The sequence below is a fragment of the Oncorhynchus gorbuscha genome, linkage group LG07 (assembly GCF_021184085.1).
Source record: "Oncorhynchus gorbuscha isolate QuinsamMale2020 ecotype Even-year linkage group LG07, OgorEven_v1.0, whole genome shotgun sequence".
Lineage (NCBI taxonomy): Eukaryota > Metazoa > Chordata > Actinopteri > Salmoniformes > Salmonidae > Oncorhynchus > Oncorhynchus gorbuscha.
The window spans coordinates 11,037,990-11,060,489 of record NC_060179.1 but is presented as its reverse complement, the minus strand read 5'-3'; the positions used below and the strand labels follow the sequence as shown (position 1 = coordinate 11,060,489).

At 39.3% G+C, this 22,500-nt stretch overlaps 1 protein-coding gene across 3 annotated transcripts in view; it reads right to left on the bottom strand.

The window, feature by feature from the left end:
• Nucleotides 1-22,496, bottom strand: part of LOC124039477 (choline-phosphate cytidylyltransferase B-like) — a 34,460-nt gene extending 11,964 nt beyond the window's left edge. Inside the window, exon 1 of one of the 3 annotated variants that reach the window (XM_046355483.1) lies at nt 21,809-22,496. In XM_046355483.1, coding sequence (XP_046211439.1) covers nt 21,809-22,150 — 342 coding nt within the window. In that variant the 5' untranslated portion in view covers nt 22,151-22,496. The remainder of the gene's footprint in view (nt 1-21,808) is intronic. The other 2 variants (XM_046355482.1, XM_046355481.1) reach the window with 2 other exon arrangements.
• Between the last annotated feature and the right edge of the window lie 4 nt (nt 22,497-22,500).

Below are 22,500 nucleotides of genomic sequence, written 5' to 3'. Positions count from 1 at the left end.
CACCTATCCCGTGCTTTTAGGATCAGGACACCTATCCCGTGCTTTTAGGATCAGGACACCTATCCCGTGCTTTTAGGATCAGGTGTTGTGAGAGAAAACAAGGGGTTGGGGGGAGCAGAGGAGACCATTTAAGAATATACGGGAACAGTATACTGTTTCCTACTGATTTGCAATGATATACAGTACAGAGAAGGAGAGAGCTTTAACCTTTAACCTCTATTCCTATAAACCAGCAGGAACATGGAGGTGAATCTTTCTGATCTTTACATTTCTCTCCCCTCTCTCAATCTTTACATTTCTCTCCCCTCTCTCAATCTTTACATTTCTCTCCCCTCTCTCAATCTTTACATTTCTCTCCCCTCTCTCAATCTTTACATTTCTCTCCCTCTCTCCCCCCTCTCTCAATCTTTACATTTCTCTCCCCTCTCTCAATCTTTACATTTCTCTCCCCTCTCTCAATCTTTACATTTCTTTTCCCTCTCAATCTTTACATTTCTCTCCCCTCTCTCAATCTTTACATTTCTCTCCCCTCTCTCAATCTTTACATTTCTCTCCCCTCTCAATCTTTACATTTCTTTTCCCCTCTCTCAATCTTTACATTTCTCTCCCCTCTCTCAATCTTTACATTTCTTTCCCTCTCTCAATCTTTACATTTCTCTCCCTCTCTCAATCTTTACATTTCTCTCCCTCTCAATCTTTACATTTCTCTCCCCTCTCTCAATCTTTACATTTCTTTTCCCTCTCAATCTTTACATTTCTCCCCCTCTCTCAATCTTTACATTTCTCTCCCTCTCTCAATCTTTACAATTCTTTCCCTCTCTCAATCTTTACATTTCTCTCCCTCTCTCAATCTTTACATTTCTCCCCTCTCTCAATCTTTACATTTCTCTCCCCTCTCTCAATCTTTACATTTCTCTCCCCTCTCTCAATCTTTTCAATCTTTACATTTCTCTCCCCTCTCTCAATCTTTACACATTTCTCTCCCTCTCTCAATCTTTACATTTCTCTCCCTCTCTCAATCTTTACATTTCTCTCCCCTCTCTCAATCTTTACATTTCTCTCCCTCTCTCAATCTTTACATTTCTCCCCTTTCTCAATCTTTACATTTCTCTCCCTCTCTCAATCTTTACATTTCTCTCCCCTCTCAATCTTTACATTTCTCTCCCTCTCAATCTTTACATTTCTCTCCCTCTCTCAATCTTTACATTTCTCTCCCTCTCTCAATCTTTACATTTCTCTCCCCTCTCTCAATTTCTTTAATCTTTATTTCTCTCCCCTCTCTCAATCTTTACATTTCTCTCCCTCTCTCAATCTTTACATTTCTCTCCCTCTCTCAATCTTTACATTTCTCTCCCCTCTCAATCTTTACATTTCTCTCCCTCTCTCAATCTTTACATTTCTCTTCCCTCTCTCAATCTTTACATTTCTCTTCCCTCTCTCAATCTTTACATTTCTCTTCCCTCTCTCAATCTTTACATTTCTCTCCCTCTCTCAATCTTTACATTTCTCTCCCCTCTCTCAATCTTTACATTTCTCTCCCCTCTCTCAATCTTTACATTTCTCTCCCTCTCTCAATCTTTACATTTCTCTCCCTCTCTCAATCTTTACATTTCTCTCCCTCTCTCAATCTTTACATTTCTCTCCCTCTCTCAATCTTTACATTTCTTTTCCCCTCTCTCAATCTTTACATTTCTTTTCCCTCTCTCAATCTTTACATTTCTCTCCCTCTCTCAATCTTTACATTTCTCTCCCTCTCTCAATCTTTACATTTCTCTCCCCTCTCTCAATCTTTACATTTCTCTCCCCTCTCTCAATCTTTACATTTCTCTCCCCCTCTCTCAATCTTTACATTTCTCTCCCTCTCTCAATCTTTACATTTCTCTCCCCTCTCTCTTTAATCTTTACATTTCTCTCCCCTCTCTCAATCTTTACATTTCTCTCCCTCCCAATCTTTACTCTCAATCTTTACATTTCTTTTCCCTCTCTCAATCTTTACATTTCTCTTCCCCTCTCTCAATCTTTACATTTCTCTCCCTCTCTCAATCTTTACATTTCTCTTCCCTCTCTCAATCTTTACATTTCTCTCCCCTCTCTCAATCTTTACATTTCTCTTTCCCTCTCTCAATCTTTACATTTCTTTTCCCCTCTCTCAATCTTTACATTTCTCTCCCTCTCTCAATCTTTACATTTCTCTCCCTCTCTCAATCTTTACATTTCTCTCCCTCTCTCAATCTTTACATTTCTCTCCCTCTCTCAATCTTTACATTTCTTTTCCCTCTCTCAATCTTTACATTTCTCTCCCTCTCTCAATCTTTACATTTCTCTCCCCTCTCTCAATCTTTACATTTCTCTCCCTCTCTCAATCTTTACATTTCTCTCCCTCTCTCAATCTTTACATTTCTTTCCCCTCTCTCAATCTTTACATTTCTTTTCCCTTTACATCTCCCTCAATCTTTACATTTCTCTCCCTCTCTCAATCTTTACATTTCTCTCCCCTCTCTCAATCTTTACATTTCTTTACCTCTCTCAATCTTTACATTTCTTCCCTCTCTCAATCTTTACATTTCTTTTCCCTCTCTCAATCTTTACATTTCTCTCCCCTCTCTCAATCTTTACATTTCTCCCCTCTCTCAATCTTTACATTTCTCTCCCTCTCTCAATCTTTACATTTCTCTCCCCTCTCTCAATCTTTACATTTCTTTCCCTCTCTCAATCTTTACATTTCTTTTCCCTCTCTCAATCTTTACATTTCTCTCCCTCTCTCAATCTTTACATTTCTCCCCTCCTTTACATTTCTCTCAATCTTTACATTTCTCTCCCCTCTCTCAATCTTTACATTTCTTTTCCCTCTCTCAATCTTTACATTTCTTTTCTCTCAATCTTTACATTTCTCAATCTTTACATTTCTCTCCCTCTCTCAATCTTTACATTTCTCTCTCAATCTTTACATTTCTCTTCCTCTCTCAATCTTTACATTTCTTTTCCCTCTCTCAATCTTTACATTTCTCTCCCCTCTCTCAATCTTTACATTTCTTTCTCCCTCTCTCTCAATCTTTACATTTCTCTCCCCTCTCTCAATCTTTACATTTCTTTTCCCTCTCTCAATCTTTACATTTCTTTCCCCTCTCTCAATCTTTACATTTCTTTCCCCTCTCTCAATCTTTACATTTCTCCCCTCTCAATCTTTACATTTCTCTCCCCTCTCTCAATCTTTACATTTCTCTCCCTCTCTCAATCTTTACATTTCTCTTCCCCTCTCTCAATCTTTACAAATCTTTACATTTCTCTCCCCTCTCTCAATCTTTACATTTAATCTTTCCCTCTCTCAATCTTTACATTTCTCTCCCCTCTCTCAATCTTTACATTTCTTTTCTCCTTTACATCTCTCAATCTTTACATTTCTCTCCCTCTCTCAATCTTTACATTTCTCTCCCCTCTCTCAATCTTTACATTTCTCTCCCTCTCTCAATCTTTACATTTCTTTTCCCTCTCTCAATCTTTACATTTCTCTCCCCTCTCTCAATCTTTACATTTCTTTTCCCTCTCTCAATCTTTACATTTCTTTTCCCTCTCTCAATCTTTACATTTCTCTCCCCTCTCTCAATCTTTACATTTCTCTCCCCTCTCTCAATCTTTACATTTCTCTCCCTCTCTCAATCTTTACATTTCTCTCCCCTCTCTCAATCTTTACATTTCTCTCCCCTCTCTCAATCTTTACATTTCTCTCCCCTCTCTCAATCTTTACATTTCTCTCCCTCTCTCAATCTTTACATTTCTCTCCCTCTCTCAATCTTTACATTTCTCTCCCTCTCTCAATCTTTACATTTCTCTCCCCTCTCTCAATCTTTACATTTCTCTCCATTTCTCTCCCTCTCTCATCTTTACATTTCTCTCCCCTCTCTCAATCTTTACATTTCTCTCCCTCTCTCAATCTTTACATTTCTTCCCTCTCTCAATCTTTACATTTCTCCCTCTCTCTCAATCTTTACATTTCTCTCCTCTCTCAATCTTTACATTTCTCTCCCTCTCTCAATCTTTACATTTCTCTCCCCTCTCTCAATCTTTACATTTCTCTCCCCTCTCTCAATCTTTACATTTCTCTCCCTCTCTCAATCTTTACATTTCTCTCCCTCTCTCAATCTTTACATTTCTCTCCCCTCTCTCAATCTTTACATTTCTCTCCCTCTCTCAATCTTTACATTTATTTTCCCTCTCATTTCAATCTTTACATTTCTCTCCCTCTCTCAATCTTTACATTTCTCTCCCTCTCTCAATCTTTACATTTCTCTCCCTCTCTCAATCTTTACATTTCTCTCCCCTCTCTCAATCTTTACATTTCTCTCCCCTCTCTCAATCTTTACATTTCTCTCCCTCTCTCAATCTTTACATTTCTCTCCCCTCTCTCAATCTTTACATTTCTTTTCCTTTACATTTCTCTCTCTCAATCTTTACATTTCTCTCCCTCTCTCAATCTTTACATTTCTCTCCCCTCTCTCAATCTTTACATTTCTCTCCCCTCTCAATCTTTACATTTCTCTCCCCTCTCTCAATCTTTACATTTCTCTCCCCTCTCTCAATCTTTACATTTCTCTCCCTCTCTCAATCTTTACATTTCTCCCCTCCCTCAATCTCTCAATCTTTACATTTCTCTCCCTCTCTCAATCTTTACATTTCTCTCAATCTTTACATTTCTCTCTCTCTCAATCTTTACATTTCTTTTCCCTCTCTCAATCTTTACATTTCTCTCCCTCTCTCAATCTTTACATTTCTCTCCCCTCTCTCAATCTTTACATTTCTCTCCCTCTCTCTCAATCTTTACATTTCTTTCTCTCCCCTCTCTCAATCTTTACATTTCTCTCCCCTCTCTCAATCTTTACATTTCTTTCCCTCTCTCAATCTTTACATTTCTCTTCCCTCTCTCAATCTTTACATTTCTTTTCCTCTCTCAATCTTTACATTTCTTTCCCTCTCTCAATCTTTACATTTCTCTTCCCCCTCTCTCAATCTTTACATTTCTTTCCCCTCCTCAATCTTTACATTTCTCCCCTCTCTCAATCTTTACATTTCTCTCCCTCTCTCTTTACAATCTTTACATTTCTCTCCCTCTCTCAATCTTTACATTTCTCTCCCTCTCTCAATCTTTACATTTCTCTCCCTCTCTCAATCTTTACATTTCTCTCCCCTCTCTCAATCTTTACATTTCTCTCCCCTCTCTCAATCTTTACATTTCTCTCCCCTCTCTCAATCTTTACATTTCTCTCCCCTCTCTCAATCTTTACATTTCTCTCCCCTCTCTCAATCTTTACATTTCTCTCCCCTCTCTCAATCTTTACATTTCTTTTCCCTCTCTCAATCTTTACATTTCTCTCCCCTCTCTCAATCTTTACATTTCTCTCCCTCTCTCAATCTTTACATTTCTCTCCCCTCTCTCAATCTTTACATTTCTTTCCCTCTCTCAATCTTTACATTTCTTTCTCCTTTACATTTCTCTCTCAATCTTTACATTTCTCTTCCCTCTCTCAATCTTTACATTTCTCTCCCCTCTCTCAATCTTTACATTTCTTTCCCCTCTCTCAATCTTTACATTTCTTTTCCCTCTCTCAATCTTTACATTTCTTTTCCCTCTCTCAATCTTTACATTTCTCTCCCCTCTCTCAATCTTTACATTTCTCTCCCCTTTACATTTCTCTCCCTCTCTCAATCTTTACATTTCTCTCCCTCTCTCAATCTTTACATTTCTTTTCCCTCTCTCAATCTTTACATTTCTCTCCCTCTCTCAATCTTTACATTTCTCTCCCCTCTCTCAATCTTTACATTTCTCTCCCTCTCTCAATCTTTACATTTCTCTCCCTCTCTCAATCTTTACATTTCTCTCCCTCTCTCAATCTTTACATTTCTTTCCCTCTCTCAATCTTTACATTTCTCCCTCCTCTCTTTACATTTCCCCTTCTCAATCTTTACATTTACATTTCTTTCCCCTCTCTCAATCTTTACATTTCTCTCCCTCTCTCAATCTTTACATTTCTTTTTCCCCCTCTCTCAATCTTTACATTTCTTTCCCTCTCTCAATCTTTACATTTCTCTCCCTCTCTCAATCTTTACATTTCTCTCCCTCTCTCAATCTTTACATTTCTCTCCTTTACATTTCTCCCTCTCAATCTTTACATTTCTCTCCCCTCTCTCAATCTTTACATTTCTCTCCCCTCTCAATCTTTACATTTCTCTCCCTCTCTCAATCTTTACATTTCTTTCCCCTCTCTCAATCTTTACATTTCTCTCCCTCTCTCAATCTTTACATTTCTTTTCCCTCTCTCAATCTTTACATTTCTTTCCCTCTCTCAATCTTTACATTTCTTTCCCTCTCTCAATCTTTACATTTCTCTCCCCTCTCTCAATCAATCTTTACATTTTACTTTCCCTCTCTCAATCTTTACATTTCTTTTCCCTCTCTCAATCTTTACATTTCTCTCCCTCTCTCAATCTTTACATTTCTCTCCCTCTCTCAATCTTTACATTTCTTTCCCTCTCTCTCAATCTTTACATTTCTCTCCCTCTCTCTCAATCTTTACATTTCTTTTCCCTCTCTCAATCTTTACATTTCTTTTCCCTCTCTCAATCTTTACATTTCTCTCCCCTCTCTCAATCTTTACATTTCTTTCCCTCTCTCAATCTTTACATTTCTTTTCCCTCTCTCAATCTTTACATTTCTTTCCCTCTCTCAATCTTTACATTTCTTTCCCTCTCTCAATCTTTACATTTCTTTCCCTCTCTCAATCTTTACATTTCTCTCCCTCTCTTTACAATCTTTACATTTCTCTCCCCTCTCTCAATCTTTACATTTCTCTCCCTCTCTCTTTAATCTTTACTTTATTTCTCTCCCCTCTCTCAATCTTTACATTTCTCTCCCTCTCTCAATCTTTACATTTCTCTCCCCTCTCTCAATCTTTACATTTCTCTCCCTCTCTCAATCTTTACATTTCTCTCCCCCCCCTCTCTCAATCTTTACATTTCTCTCCCCTCTCTCAATCTTTACATTTCTTTTCCCTCTCTCAATCTTTACATTTCTTTCCCTTTACATTTCTCAATCTTTACATTTCTCTCCCTCTCTCAATCTTTACATTTCTCTCCCCTCTCTCAATCTTTACATTTCTCTCCCCTCTCTCAATCTTTACATTTCTCTCCCCTCTCTCAATCTTTACATTTCTTTCCCTCTCTCAATCTTTACATTTCTCTCCCCTCTCTCAATCTTTACATTTCTTTCCCTCTCTCAATCTTTACATTTCTCTCCCCTCTCTTTAATCTTTACATTTCTCCCTCTCTCAATCTTTACATTTCTCTCCCCTCTCTCAATCTTTACATTTCTCTTCCCTCTCTCAATCTTTACATTTCTTTCCCTCTCTCAATCTTTACATTTCTTTCCCTCTCTCAATCTTTACATTTCTCTCCCTCTCTCAATCTTTACATTTCTCTCCCCTCTCAATCTTTACATTTCTCTTTACATTTCTTTTCCCTCTCTCAATCTTTACATTTCTTTTCCCTCTCTCAATCTTTACATTTCTTTTCCCTCTCTCAATCTTTACATTTCTCTCCCCTCTCTCAATCTTTACATTTCTCTCCCTCTCTCAATCTTTACATTTCTCTCCCCTCTCTCAATCTTTACATTTCTTTCCCCTCTCTCAATCTTTACATTTCTCTCCCTCTCTCAATCTTTACATTTCTTTCCCTCTCTCAATCTTTACATTTCTTTCCCCTCTCTCAATCTTTACATTTCTTTTCCCTCTCTCAATCTTTACTTTACATTTCTTTTCCCTCTCTCAATCTTTACATTTCTCTCCCCTCTCTCAATCTTTACATTTCTCTCCCCTCTCTCAATCTTTACATTTCTCTTCCCTCTCTCAATCTTTACATTTCTTTTCCCTCTCTCAATCTTTACATTTCTTTTCCCTCTCTCAATCTTTACATTTCTCTCCCCTCTCTCAATCTTTACATTTCTCTCCCCTCTCTCAATCTTTACATTTCTCTCCCCTCTCTCAATCTTTACATTTCTCTCCCCTCTCTCAATCTTTACATTTCTTTTCCCTCTCTCAATCTTTACATTTCTCTCCCTCTCTCAATCTTTACATTTCTCTCCCTCTCTCAATCTTTACATTTCTCTCCCCTCTCTCAATCTTTACATTTCTCTCCCCTCTCTCAATCTTTACATTTCTTTCCCCTCTCTCAATCTTTACATTTCTTTTCCCTCTCTCAATCTTTACATTTCTCTCTCCCTCTCTCAATCTTTACATTTCTCTCCCTCTCTCAATCTTTACATTTCTCTCCCTCTCTCTCAATCTTTACATTTCTCTCCTTTACATTTCTCTCAATCTTTACATTTCTTTTCCCTCTCTCAATCTTTACATTTCTCTCCCCTCTCTCAATCTTTACATTTCTTTCCCTCTCTCAATCTTTACATTTCTTTCCCCTCTCTCAATCTTTACATTTCTTTCCCCTCTCTCAATCTTTACATTTCTTTTCCCTCTCTCAATCTTTACATTTCTTTCCCCTCTCTCAATCTTTACATTTCTCTCCCTCTCTCAATCTTTACATTTCTCTCCCTCTCTCAATCTTTACATTTCTCTCCCCTCTCTCAATCTTTACATTTCTCTCCCTCTCTCAATCTTTACATTTCTCTCCCTCTCTCAATCTTTACATTTCTCTCCCTCTCTCAATCTTTACATTTCTCTCCCCTCTCTCAATCTTTACATTTCTCTCCCCTCTCTCAATCTTTACATTTCTCTCCCTCTCTCAATCTTTACATTTCTCTCCCCTCTCTCAATCTTTACATTTCTCTCCCTCTCTCAATCTTTACATTTCTTTTCCCCTCTCTCAATCTTTACATTTCTCTCCCCTCTCTCAATCTTTACATTTCTCTCCCTCTCTCAATCTTTACATTTCTCTCCCCTCTCTCTCTCAATCTTTACATTTCTCTCCCTCTCTCAATCTTTACATTTCTTTTCCCAATCTTTACATTTCTTTCCTTTAATTTTACATTTCTTCCCTCCTCAATCTTTACATTTCTCTCAATCTTTACATTTCTCTCCCTCTCTCAATCTTTACATTTCTCTCCCTCTCTCAATCTTTACATTTCTCTCCCTCTCTCAATCTTTACATTTCTTTCCCTCTCTCAATCTTTACATTTCTTTCCCTCTCTCAATCTTTACATTTCTTTCCCCTCTCTCAATCTTTACATTTCTTTCCCCTCTCTCAATCTTTACATTTCTTTTCCTCTCTCTTTCTCTTTACATTTCTTTCCCCTCTCTCAATCTTTACATTTCTCTCCCCTCTCTCAATCTTTACATTTCTCTCCCCTCTCTCAATCTTTACATTTCTCTCCCTCTCTCAATCTTTACATTTCTCTCCCTCTCTCAATCTTTACATTTCTCTCCCCTCTCTCAATCTTTACATTTCTCTCCCCTCTCTCAATCTTTACATTTCTCTCCCCTCTCTCTTTATCTTTACATTTCTTTCCCCTCTCTCAATCTTTACATTTCTTTTCCCTCTCTCAATCTTTACATTTCTTTTCCCTCTCTCAATCTTTACATTTCTTTCCCCTCTCTCAATCTTTACATTTCTTTCCCTCTCTCAATCTTTACATTTCTTTCCCTCTCTCAATCTTTACATTTCTTTCCCCTCTCTCAATCTTTACATTTCTTTTCCTTTCTCTCTCAATCTTTACATTTCTCTCCCTCTCTCAATCTTTACATTTCTCTCCCTCTCTCAATCTTTACATTTCTCTCCCTCTCTCTTTAATCTTTACATTTCTCTCCCCTCTCTCAATCTTTACATTTCTCTCCCTCTCTCAATCTTTACATTTCTCTCCCCTCTCTCAATCTTTACATTTCTCTCCCCTCTCTCAATCTTTACATTTCTCTCCCTCTCTCAATCTTTACATTTCTTTCCCCTCTCTCAATCTTTACATTTCTTTTCCCTCTCTCAATCTTTACATTTCTTTTCCCTCTCTCAATCTTTACATTTCTTTCCCTCTCTCTCAATCTTTACATTTCTCTCCCTCTCTCAATCTTTACATTTCTCTCCCCTCTCTCAATCTTTACATTTCTCTCCCTCTCTCAATCTTTACATTTCTCTCCCTCTCTCAATCTTTACATTTCTCTCCCCTCTCTCAATCTTTACATTTCTTTCCCCTCTCTCAATCTTTACATTTCTCTCCCCTCTCTCAATCTTTACATTTCTCTCCCTCTCTCAATCTTTACATTTCTCTCCCTCTCTCAATCTTTACATTTCTTTCCCCTCTCTCAATCTTTACATTTCTTTTCCTCTCTCTCAATCTTTACATTTCTTTCCCTCTCTCAATCTTTACATTTCTTTCCCCTCTCTCAATCTTTACATTTCTCTCCCTCTCTCTTTAATCTTTACATTTCTCTCCCTCTCTCAATCTTTACATTTCTTTTCCCTCTCTCAATCTTTACATTTCTTTCCCCTCTCTCAATCTTTACATTTCTCTCCCCTCTCTCAATCTTTACATTTCTCTCCCCTCTCTCAATCTTTACATTTCTCTCCCTCTCTCAATCTTTACATTTCTCTCCCTCTCTCAATCTTTACATTTCTCTCTCCCTCTCTCTCAATCTTTACATTTCTCTCCCCTCTCTCAATCTTTACATTTCTCTCCCCTCTCTCAATCTTTACATTTCTCCCTCCCCTCTCTCAATCTTTACATTTCTCTCCCCTCTCTCAATCTTTACATTTCTCTCCCTCTCTCAATCTTTACATTTCTCTCCCCTCTCTCAATCTTTACATTTCTCTCCCTCTCTCTCAATCTTTACATTTCTCTCCCTCTCTCAATCTTTACATTTCTTTTCCCTCTCTCAATCTTTACATTTCTTTCCCCTCTCTCAATCTTTACATTTCTCTCCCTCTCTCAATCTTTACATTTCTCTCCCCTCTCTCAATCTTTACATTTCTCTCCCCTCTCTCAATCTTTACATTTCTCTCCCCTCTCTCAATCTTTACATTTCTTTTCCCTCTCTCAATCTTTACATTTCTTTTCCCTCTCTCAATCTTTACATTTCTCTTTACATTTCCCCCTCTCTCAATCTTTACATTTCTCTCCCTCTCTCAATCTTTACATTTCTCTCCCCTCTCTCAATCTTTACATTTCTCTCCCCTCTCTCAATCTTTACATTTCTCTCCCCTCTCTCAATCTTTACATTTCTCTCCCCTCTCTCAATCTTTACATTTCTCTCCCCTCTCTCAATCTTTACATTTCTCTCCCCTCTCTCAATCTTTACATTTCTCTCCCCTCTCTCAATCTTTACATTTCTCTTCCCTCTCTCAATCTTTACATTTCTTTTCCCTCTCTCAATCTTTACATTTCTCTCCCTTTACATTTCTCTCAATCTTTACATTTCTCTCCCTCTCTCAATCTTTACATTTCTCTCCCCTCTCTCAATCTTTACATTTCTCTCCCCTCTCTCAATCTTTACATTTCTCTCCCCTCTCTCAATCTTTACATTTCTCTCCCTCTCTCAATCTTTACATTTCTCTTCCCTCTCTCAATCTTTACATTTCTTTTTCCCTCTCTCAATCTTTACATTTCTTTCCCCTCTCTCAATCTTTACATTTCTCTTCCCTCTCTCAATCTTTACATTTCTCTCCCCTCTCTCAATCTTTACCCTCTCTCAATCTTTACATTTCTCTCCCCTCTCTCAATCTTTACATTTCTCTCCCCTCTCTCAATCTTTACATTTCTCTCCCCTCTCTCAATCTTTACATTTCTCTCCCCTCTCTCAATCTTTTTACATTTCTCTCCCCTCTCTCAATCTTTACATTTCTTTCCCTCTCTCAATCTTTACATTTCTCTCCCCTCTCTCAATCTTTACATTTCTCTCCCCTCTCTCAATCTTTACATTTCTCTCCCCTCTCTCAATCTTTACATTTCTCTCCCCTCTCTCAATCTTTACATTTCTTTCCCCTCTCTCAATCTTTACATTTCTTTTCCCTCTCTCAATCTTTACATTTCTCTCCCCTCTCTCAATCTTTACATTTCTCTCCCTCTCTCAATCTTTACATTTCTCTCCCCTCTCTCAATCTTTACATTTCTTTCCCTCTCTCAATCTTTACATTTCTTTCCCCTCTCTCAATCTTTACATTTCTTTCCCTCTCTCAATCTTTACATTTCTCTCCCTCTCTCAATCTTTACATTTCTTTCCCTCTCTCAATCTTTACATTTCTCTTCCCTCTCTCAATCTTTACATTTCTCTCCCCTCTCTCAATCTTTACATTTCTTTTCCCTCTCTCAATCTTTACATTTCTTTCCCTCTCTCAATCTTTACATTTCTTTTCCCTCTCTTTAATCTTTACATTTCTTTCCCCTCTCTCAATCTTTACATTTCTTTCCCTCTCTCAATCTTTACATTTCTTTTCCCTCTCTCAATCTTTACATTTCTTTCCCTCTCTCAATCTTTACCTCTCTCAATCTTTACATTTCTCCCTCTCTCAATCTTTACATTTCTCTCCCCTCTCTCAATCTTTACATTTCTCTCCCCTCTCTCAATCTTTACATTTCTCTCCCCTCTCTCAATCTTTACATTTCTCTCCCCTCTCTCAATCTTTACATTTCTCTCCCCTCTCTCAATCTTTACATTTCTTTTCCCTCTCTCAATCTTTACATTTCTTTTCCCTCTCTCAATCTTTACATTTCTCTCTCCCTCTCTCAATCTTTACATTTCTCTCCCTCTCTCAATCTTTACATTTCTCTCCCCTCTCTCAATCTTTACATTTCTTTTCCCTCTCTCAATCTTTACATTTCTTTCCCTCTCTCAATCTTTACATTTCTCTCCCCTCTCTCAATCTTTACATTTCTCTCCCCTCTCTCAATCTTTACATTTCTCTCCCTCTCTCTTTACAATCTTTACATTTCTCTCCCCTCTCTCAATCTTTACATTTCTCTCCCTCTCTCAATCTTTACATTTCTTTCCCCTCTCTCAATCTTTACATTTCTTTTCCCTCTCTCAATCTTTACATTTCTTTTCCCTCTCTCAATCTTTACATTTCTTTCCCCTCTCTCAATCTTTACATTTCTCTCCCTCTCTCAATCTTTACATTTCTCTCCCTCTCTCAATCTTTACATTTCTCTCCCTCTCTCAATCTTTACATTTCTCTCCCCTCTCAATCTTTACATTTCTCTCTTTACATTTCTTTTCCCTCTCTCAATCTTTACATTTCTTTCCCTCTCTCAATCTTTACATTTCTCTCCCTCAATCTTTACATCTCAATCTTTACATTTCTCTCCCTCTCTCAATCTTTACATTTCTTTTCCCTCTCTCAATCTTTACATTTCTCTCCCCTCTCTCAATCTTTACATTTCTTTTCCCTCTCTCAATCTTTTTACATTTCTCTCCCTCTCTCAATCTTTACATTTCTCTCCCTCTCTCAATCTTTACATTTCTCTCCCTCTCTCAATCTTTACATTTCTCTCCCTCTCTCAATCTTTACATTTCTTTTCCCTCTCTCAATCTTTACATTTCTCTCCCCTCTCTCAATCTTTACATTTCTCTCCCCTCTCTCAATCTTTACATTTCTCTCCCCTCTCTCAATCTTTACATTTCTCTCCCCTCTCTCAATCTTTACATTTCTCTCCCCTCTCTCAATCTTTACATTTCTCTCCCCTCTCTCAATCTTTACATTTCTCTCCCTCTCTCAATCTTTACATTTCTCTCCCCTCTCTCAATCTTTACATTTCTCTCCCCTCTCTCAATCTTTACATTTCTCTCCCCTCTCTCAATCTTTACATTTCTCTCCCCTCTCTCAATCTTTACATTTCTCTCCCCTCTCTCAATCTTTACATTTCTCTCCCTCTCTCAATCTTTACATTTCTCTCTCAATCTTTACATTTCTCTCCCCTCTCTCAATCTTTACTTTCTCAATCTTTACATTTCTTTTCCCTCTCTCAATCTTTACATTTCTTTTCCCTCTCTTTACAATCTTTACATTTCTTTCTCCCTCTCTCAATCTTTACATTTCTCTCCCCTCTCTCAATCTTTACATTTCTCTCCCTCTCTCAATCTTTACATTTCTCTCCCTCTCTCAATCTTTACATTTCTTTCCCTCTCTCAATCTTTACATTTCTTTCCCCTCTCTCAATCTTTACATTTCTTTTCCCTCTCTCAATCTTTACATTTCTCTCCCTCTCTCAATCTTTACATTTCTCTCCCTCTCTCAATCTTTACATTTCTCTCCCTCTCTCAATCTTTACATTTCTCTCCCCTCTCTCAATCTTTACATTTCTCTCCCCTCTCTCAATCTTTAATCATTTTCTCTCCCCTCTCTCAATCTTTACATTTCTCTCCCCTTTCTCAATCTTTACATTTCTCTCCCCTCTCTCAATCTTTACATTTCTCTTCCCTCTCTCAATCTTTACATTTCTTTTCCCTCTCTCAATCTTTACATTTCTCTCCCCTCTCTCAATCTTTACATTTCTCTCCCTCTCTCAATCTTTACATTTCTCTCCCCTCTCTCAATCTTTACATTTCTCTCCCCTCTCTCAATCTTTACATTTCTTTTCCCTCTCTCAATCTTTACATTTCTTTCCCCTCTCTCAATCTTTACATTTCTCTCCCCTCTCTCAATCTTTACATTTCTTTTCCCTCTCCCAATCTTTACATTTCTTTCCCCCTCTCTCAATCTTTACATTTCTCTCTCAATCTTTACATTTCTCTCCTCTCTCAATCTTTACATTTATTTTCCCTCTCCCAATCTTTACATTTCTCTCCCCTCTCTCAATCTTTACATTTCTCTCCCCTCTCTCAATCTTTACATTTCTCTCCCCTCTCTCAATCTTTACATTTCTCTCCCCTCTCTCAATCTTTACATTTCTCTCCCCTCTCTCAATCTTTACATTTCTCTCCCTCTCTCAATCTTTACATTTCTCTCCCCTCTCTCAATCTTTACATTTCTCTCCCCTCTCTCAATCTTTACATTTCTCTCCCTCTCTCAATCTTTACATTTCTCTCCCTCTCTCAATCTTTACATTTCTTTCCCTTTACATTTCTCTCAATCTTTACATTTCTCTCCCTCTCTCAATCTTTACATTTCTCTCCCCTCTCTCAATCTTTACATTTCTCTCCCCTCTCTCAATCTTTACATTTCTCTCCCCTCTCTCAATCTTTACATTTCTTTCCCCTCTCTCAATCTTTACATTTCTTTCCCCTCTCTCAATCTTTACATTTCTTTCCCCTCTCTCAATCTTTACATTTCTCTCCCCTCTCTCAATCTTTACATTTCTTTCCCCTCTCTCAATCTTTACATTTCTTTTCCCTCTCTCAATCTTTACATTTCTTTTCCCTCTCTCAATCTTTACATTTCTCTCCCCTCTCTCAATCTTTACATTTCTCTCCCCTCTCTCAATCTTTACATTTCTCCCCTCAATCTTTACATTTCTCAATCTTTACATTTCTCTTTCCCTCTCTCAATCTTTACATTTCTTTTCCCTCTCTCAATCTTTACATTTCTCTCCCCTCTCTCAATCTTTACATTTCTCTCCCCCTCTCTCAATCTTTACATTTCTCTCCCCTCTCTCAATCTTTACATTTCTTTCCCTCTCTCAATCTTTACATTTCTCTCCCCTCTCTCAATCTTTACATTTCTCTCCCCTCTCTCAATCTTTACATTTCTTTCCCCTCTCTCAATCTTTACATTTCTTTCCCCTCTCTCAATCTTTACATTTCTTTTCCCTCTCTTAATCTTTACATTTCTTTCCCCTCTCTCAATCTTTACATTTCTCTCCCCTCTCTCAATCTTTACATTTCTCTCCCCTCTCTTAATCTTTACATTTCTCTCCCCTCTCTCAATCTTTACATTTCTCTCCCCTCTCTCAATCTTTACATTTCTCTCCCCTCTCTCAATCTTTACATTTCTCTCCCCTCTCTCAATCTTTACATTTCTTTTCCCTCTCTCAATCTTTACATTTCTTTTCCCTCTCTCAATCTTTACATTTCTCTCCCCTCTCTCAATCTTTACATTTCTTTCTCCCCTCTCTCAATCTTTACATTTCTCTCCCTCTCTCAATCTTTACATTTCTTTTCCCTCTCTCAATCTTTACATTTCTCTCCCCTCTCTCAATCTTTACATTTCTTTTCCCTCTCTCAATCTTTACATTTCTTTCCCCTCTCTCAATCTTTACATTTCTTTCCCCTCTCTCAATCTTTACATTTCTTTTCCCTCTCTCAATCTTTACATTTCTTTCCCCTCTCTCAATCTTTACATTTCTCTCCCCTCTCTCAATCTTTACATTTCTCTCCCCTCTCTCAATCTTTACATTTCTCTCCCCTCTCTCAATCTTTACATTTCTCTCCCTCTCTCTCAATCTTTACATTTCTCTCCCCTCTCTCTTTACAATCTTTACATTTCTCTCCCCTCTCTCAATCTTTACATTTCTTTTCCCTCTCTCAATCTTTACATTTCTTTTCCCTCTCTTTACAATCTTTACATTTCTTTCCCTCTCTCAATCTTTACATTTCTCTCCCCTCTCTCAATCTTTACATTTCTCTCCCCTCTCTCAATCTTTACATTTCTCTCCCCTCTCTCAATCTTTACATTTCTCTCCCCTCTCTCAATCTTTACATTTCTCTCCCTCTCTCAATCTTTACATTTCTCTCCCTCTCTCAATCTTTACATTTCTTTTCCCTCTCTCAATCTTTACATTTCTTTTCCCTCTCTCAATCTTTACATTTCTCTCCCCTCTCTCAATCTTTACATTTCTCTCCCCTCTCTCAATCTTTACATTTCTCTCCCCTCTCTCAATCTTTACATTTCTTTTCCCTCTCTCAATCTTTACATTTCTTTCCCCTCTCTCAATCTTTACATTTCTTTTCCCTCTCTCAATCTTTACATTTCTTTCCCCTCTCTCAATCTTTACATTTCTTTCCCCTCTCTCAATCTTTACATTTCTTTTCCCTCTCTTAATCTTTACATTTCTTTCCCCTCTCTCAATCTTTACATTTCTCTCCCCTCTCTCAATCTTTACATTTCTCTCCCCTCTCTCAATCTTTACATTTCTCTCCCCTCTCTCAATCTTTACATTTCTCTCCCCTCTCTCAATCTTTACATTTCTCTCCCCTCTCTCAATCTTTACATTTCTTTTCCCTCTCTCAATCTTTACATTTCTCTCCCCTCTCTCAATCTTTACATTTCTCTCCCCTCTCTCAATCTTTACATTTCTCTCCCCTCTCTCAATCTTTACATTTCTTTTCCCTCTCTCAATCTTTACATTTCTTTCCCTCTCTCAATCTTTACATTTCTTTTCCCTCTCTCAATCTTTACATTTCTTTTCCCTCTCTCAATCTTTACATTTCTTTCCCCTCTCTCAATCTTTACATTTCTTTTCCCTCTCTCAATCTTTACATTTCTTTTCCCCTCTCTCAATCTTTACATTTCTCTCCCCTCTCTCAATCTTTACATTTCTCTCCCTCTCTCAATCTTTACATTTCTCTCCCCTCTCTCAATCTTTACATTTCTCTCCCCTCTCTCAATCTTTACATTTCTCTCCCCTCTCTTAATCTTTACATTTCTTTTCCCTCTCTCAATCTTTACATTTCTCTCCCCTCTCTCAATCTTTACATTTACATTTACATTTAAGTCATTTAGCAGACGCTCTTATCCAGAGCGACTTTACATTTCTTTCCCCTCTCTCAATCTTTCAATCTTTACAGTTCTCTCCCCTCTCTCAATCTTTACATTTACATTTACATTTACATTTAAGTCATTTAGCAGATGCTCTTTCTTTTCCCTCTCTCAATCTTTACAGTTCTCTCCCCTCTCTCAATCTTTACTTCTCTCTCCAGTGCATTCAGAAAGTATTCCGACCATATTATCCTCGTTTTGTTACATTACAGCCTTAGTCTAAAGTGGATAACATTGTTTTCCCCCCTCAACAATCTACACACAATGCCCCATAATGACAATGCAAAAACAGGTTTTTAGAATTTTTAGCAAATCTATCAAAAATAAAGAACTGAAACACCACGTTTACATAAGTATTCAGACCCTTTACTTTGTTGAAGCACCTTCGGCAGTGAGTAGAGCCTCGAGTCTTCTTGGTTATGACGCTACAAGCTTGGCAAACCTGTATTTGGGTAGTTTCTCCCATTCTTCTCTGTAGATCCTCTCAAACTCTATCAGGTTGGATGGAGAGCGTTGCTGTACAGTTATTTTCAGGTCAGAGATGTTCGATCAGGTTCAAGTCCAGGCTCTGGCTGGGCAACTCAAGGACATTCAGAGACTTGTCCTGAAGCCACTCCTGCATTGTCTTGACTGTGTGCTTAGGGTCGTTGTCGTCTTGGAAGGTGAACCTTCGCCCCAGTCAGGTCCCGAGTGCTCTGGAGTAGGCTTTCATCAAGGATCTCTCTGTACTTTGCTCCGTTGATATTTCCCTCAATCCCGACGAGTCTCCCAGTCCCTGAGGCTGAAAAACATCCCCACAGCATGATGCTGCCACCACCATTCTTCACCGTAGGGATGGTGCCAGGTTTCCTCCAGACTTGACGCTTGACATTCAGGCCAAAGAGTTCAATCTTGGTTTCATAAGAAAAGATCATCTTGTTTTTTGTGGTCTGACAGTCCTTTAGGTACTTTTGGAAAACTCCAAGCGAGATGTCATGTGCCTCTTACTGAGGAGTGGCTTCCGTATTGCGATGCTACCACAAAGACCTGATTGTTAGAGTGCTGCAGAGATGGTTGTCCTTCTGGAAGGTTTTCCCATCTCCACAGAGAAACTCTGGAGCTCTGTCAGGTTCTTGGTCACCCCTATGACCAAGGCCCTTCTCCCACAATTGCTGTTTGGCCAGGCGGCCAGCTCTAGGAAGAGTCTTGGTGGTTCCAAACTTCCTCCATTTAAGAATGATGTAGGTCACTGTGTTCTTGGGGACCTTCAATGCTGCCGAATTGTTTTGGTACCCTTCCCCAGATCTGTGCCTCAACACAATCCTGTCTCGGAGCTCTACGGACAATTCTTGGCTTGGTTTTTGCTCTGACATGCACTGTCAACTGTGGGACCTTATATAGACAGGTGTGTGCCTTTCCAAACCATGTTCAATCAATTGAATTTACCACAGGTGGACTCCAATCAAGTTGTAAAAACATCTCAAGAATGATCAATGGAAACACGATTCACCTGAGCTCAATTTAGAGTCTCATAGCAAACGGTCTGAATACCGTTTGAGTAAATAAGGTATTTCTGTTTTTTTATTTTTAATACATTTGCAAAAACGTCTAAAAACCTGTTTTTCGCTTTGTCATTATGGGGTAGTGTGTGTAGATTGTTGAGGATGTATTTTATTTAATCCATTTAAGAATAAGGCTGTAATGTAACAAAATGTGGGGGAAAAGGAAGGGGTCTGAATACTTTCTGAATGCACTGTATATTTACATTTATCTCCTTCGTTACTCTCCATCTTTACTTCTCTCTCCATCTTTACTTCTCTCCTCTCTCTCCATCTTTACCTCTCTCCTCTCTCTCCATCTTTACCTCTCTCCTCTCTCTCCATCTTTACCTCTCTCCTCTCTCTCCATCTTTACCTCTCTCCTCTCTCTCCATCTTTACCTCTCTCCTCTCTCTCCATCTTTACCTCTCTCCTCTTTCTCCATCTTTACCTCTCTCCTCTCTCTCCATCTTTACCTCTCTCCTCTCTCTCCATCTTTACCTCTCTCCTCTCTCTCCATCTTTACCTCTCTCCTCTCTCTCCATCTTTACCTTCTCTACTCTCTCTCCATCTTTACCTCTCTCCTCTCTCTCCATCTTTACTTCTCTCTCCATCTTTACCTCTCTCCTCTCTCTCCATCTTTAACTCTCTCCTCTCTCTCCATCTTTACCTCTCTCCTCTCTCTCCATCTTTACCTCTCTCCTCATCTTTACCTCTCTCCTCTCTCTCCATCTTTACCTCTCTCCTCTCTCTCCATCTTTACCTCTTCCTCTCTCTCCATCTTTACTTCTCTCTCCATCTTTACCTCTCTCCTCTCTTTACCTCCATCTTTACCTCTCCTCCTCTCCATCTTTACTCTCCATCTTTACCTCTCTCCTCTCTCTCCATCTTTACCTCTCTCTCCATCTTTATCTTTACCTCTCTCTCTCTCTCTCCATCTTTACCTCTCTCCTCTCTCTCCATCTTTACCTCTCTCCTCTCTCTCCATCTTTACCTCTCTCCTCTCTCTCCATCTGTACCTCTCTCCTCTCTCTCCATCTTTACTTCTCTCTCCATCTTTACCTCTCTCCTCTCTCTCCATCTTTACTTCTCTCTCCATCTTTACCTCTCTTTCCATCTTTCCATCTCTCTCCATCTTTACCTCTCTCTCCATCTTTACCTCTCTCCTCTCTCTCCATCTTTACTTCTCTCTCCATCTTTACCTCTCTCTCCATCTTTACCTCTCTCTCCATCTTTACCTTCTTTACCTCTCTCTCCATCTTTACTTCTCTCTCCATCTTTACCTCTCTCTCCATCTTTACCTCTCTCTCCATCTTTACCTCTCTCTCCATCTTTACCTCTCTCTCCATCTTTACCTCTCTCCTTTACATCTTTACCTCTCTCTCCATCTTTACCTTCTCTTCTCCATCTTTACTCTCTCTCCATCTTTACTTCTCTCTCCATCTTTACCTCTCTCTCCATCTTTACCTCTCTCTCCATCTTTACCTCTCTCTCCATCTTTACTTCTCTCTCCATCTTTACCTCTCTCTCCATCTTTATTTCTCTCTCCATCTTTACTTCTCTCTCCATCTTTACCTCTCTCTCCATCTTTACCTCTCTCCATCTTTACCTCTCTCCTCTCTTTCCTTCCATCTTTACTTCTCTCTCCCCTGGACCATTCTCTCGCTTCATTTTTTGTATCAATTTTAACCACTTTATATAAGATTCTCTCTGACTCTACATCTGTCTTTCTTTAAATACCTCTACAAGAACATAAAGGACACTGTTGCATAGTCAGAGAGTCAGAGACTACAGTCAGAGACTACAGTCAGAGACTACAGGCACAGTGTGGGTACAGTCAGAGACTACAGTCAGAGACTACAGGCACAGTGTGGGTACAGTCAGAGACTACAGTCAGAGACTACAGGCACAGTCAGAGACTACAGTCAGAGACTACAGGCACAGTGTGGGTACAGTCAGAGACTACAGTCAGAGACTACAGGCACAGTGTGGGTACAGTCAGAGACTACAGGCACAGTGTGGGTACAGTCAGAGACTACAGTCAGAGACTACAGTCAGAGACTACAGGCACAGTGTGGGTACAGTCAGAGACTACAGTCAGAGACTACAGTCAGAGACTACAGGCACAGTGTGGGTACAGTCAGAGACTACAGGCACAGTGTGGGTACAGTCAGAGACTACAGTCAGAGACTACAGGCACAGTGTGGGTACAGTCAGAGACTACAGTCAGAGACTACAGGCACAGTGTGGGTACAGTCAGAGACGACAGCCACAGCCGCTACCTTTCTACAGCCAGAGACTACAGTCAGAGACTACAGCCAGAGACTACAGTCAGAGACTACAGTCAGAGACTACAGTCAGAGACGACAGCCACAGCCGCTACCTTTCTACAGCCAGAGACTACAGCCACAAAAGGAACCTGGGAAAAAGTAGGCCTACCTGATAGGTCTACTTCATTTTTTACATGACTGACATCAAAAGGCTTGAACCAACAACCACAATTAAAGGATAGCCCAATTCCACTGTGTCATGTGCCATAATGGTCCAGATATCTTGGCTGAGGCCATAGTACAGGTAGAGGTTACAAGTATACTATTGTTGATTGGCTGACTTACGGTGCCTGCTCCTCTCCTGCGTCCGGACGCACAGGGTGCACCAGAAGCACCTGCGTAATCTTGCGTTCCATTGCTTGTCCGCCCCACCATGATTAGAGACTCGTATTTGTCAGTCAAACGTATAAAAAACGGTACTGGCTTTTCCCTTTCCTCGTTCCAACCGTCACCAACAGGCACCGAGACACGGGCACTCAGACACTCTGCGCGCGAGTGTAGCCGATTGAGGCGTGCACGATCGTTTTTAAAAACCGCCGGCCTGTGTCGGACATGCATGAGCAAACACACATGCGTGACCGGCCACACCGGGGGACAGCGGGCACATGGTTCACCAACTACAGGCATATCCAATTAGTGGATCTTGTTATGTGGCCAAGTGGGTTAAATTAACGAGTCGATAGCAATGTGTCCAGGTTACTAAAGTTGTGACCACATTTGGTATCTTGAGACAAAATTAGCATGCCCTGAATATCTTTAAAACAAATAAACTCACACCCTAAATATCCAGCACATCACACATCGGTTCTCTGATCACACGTTGCCTCTCAGTCTCACACCCTAAATATCCAGCATGTCACACATCGGTTCTCTGATCACACGTTGCCTCTCAGTCTCACACCCTAAATATCCAGCACGTCACACATCGGTTCTCTGATCACACGTTGCCTCTCAGTCTCACACCCTAAATATCCAGC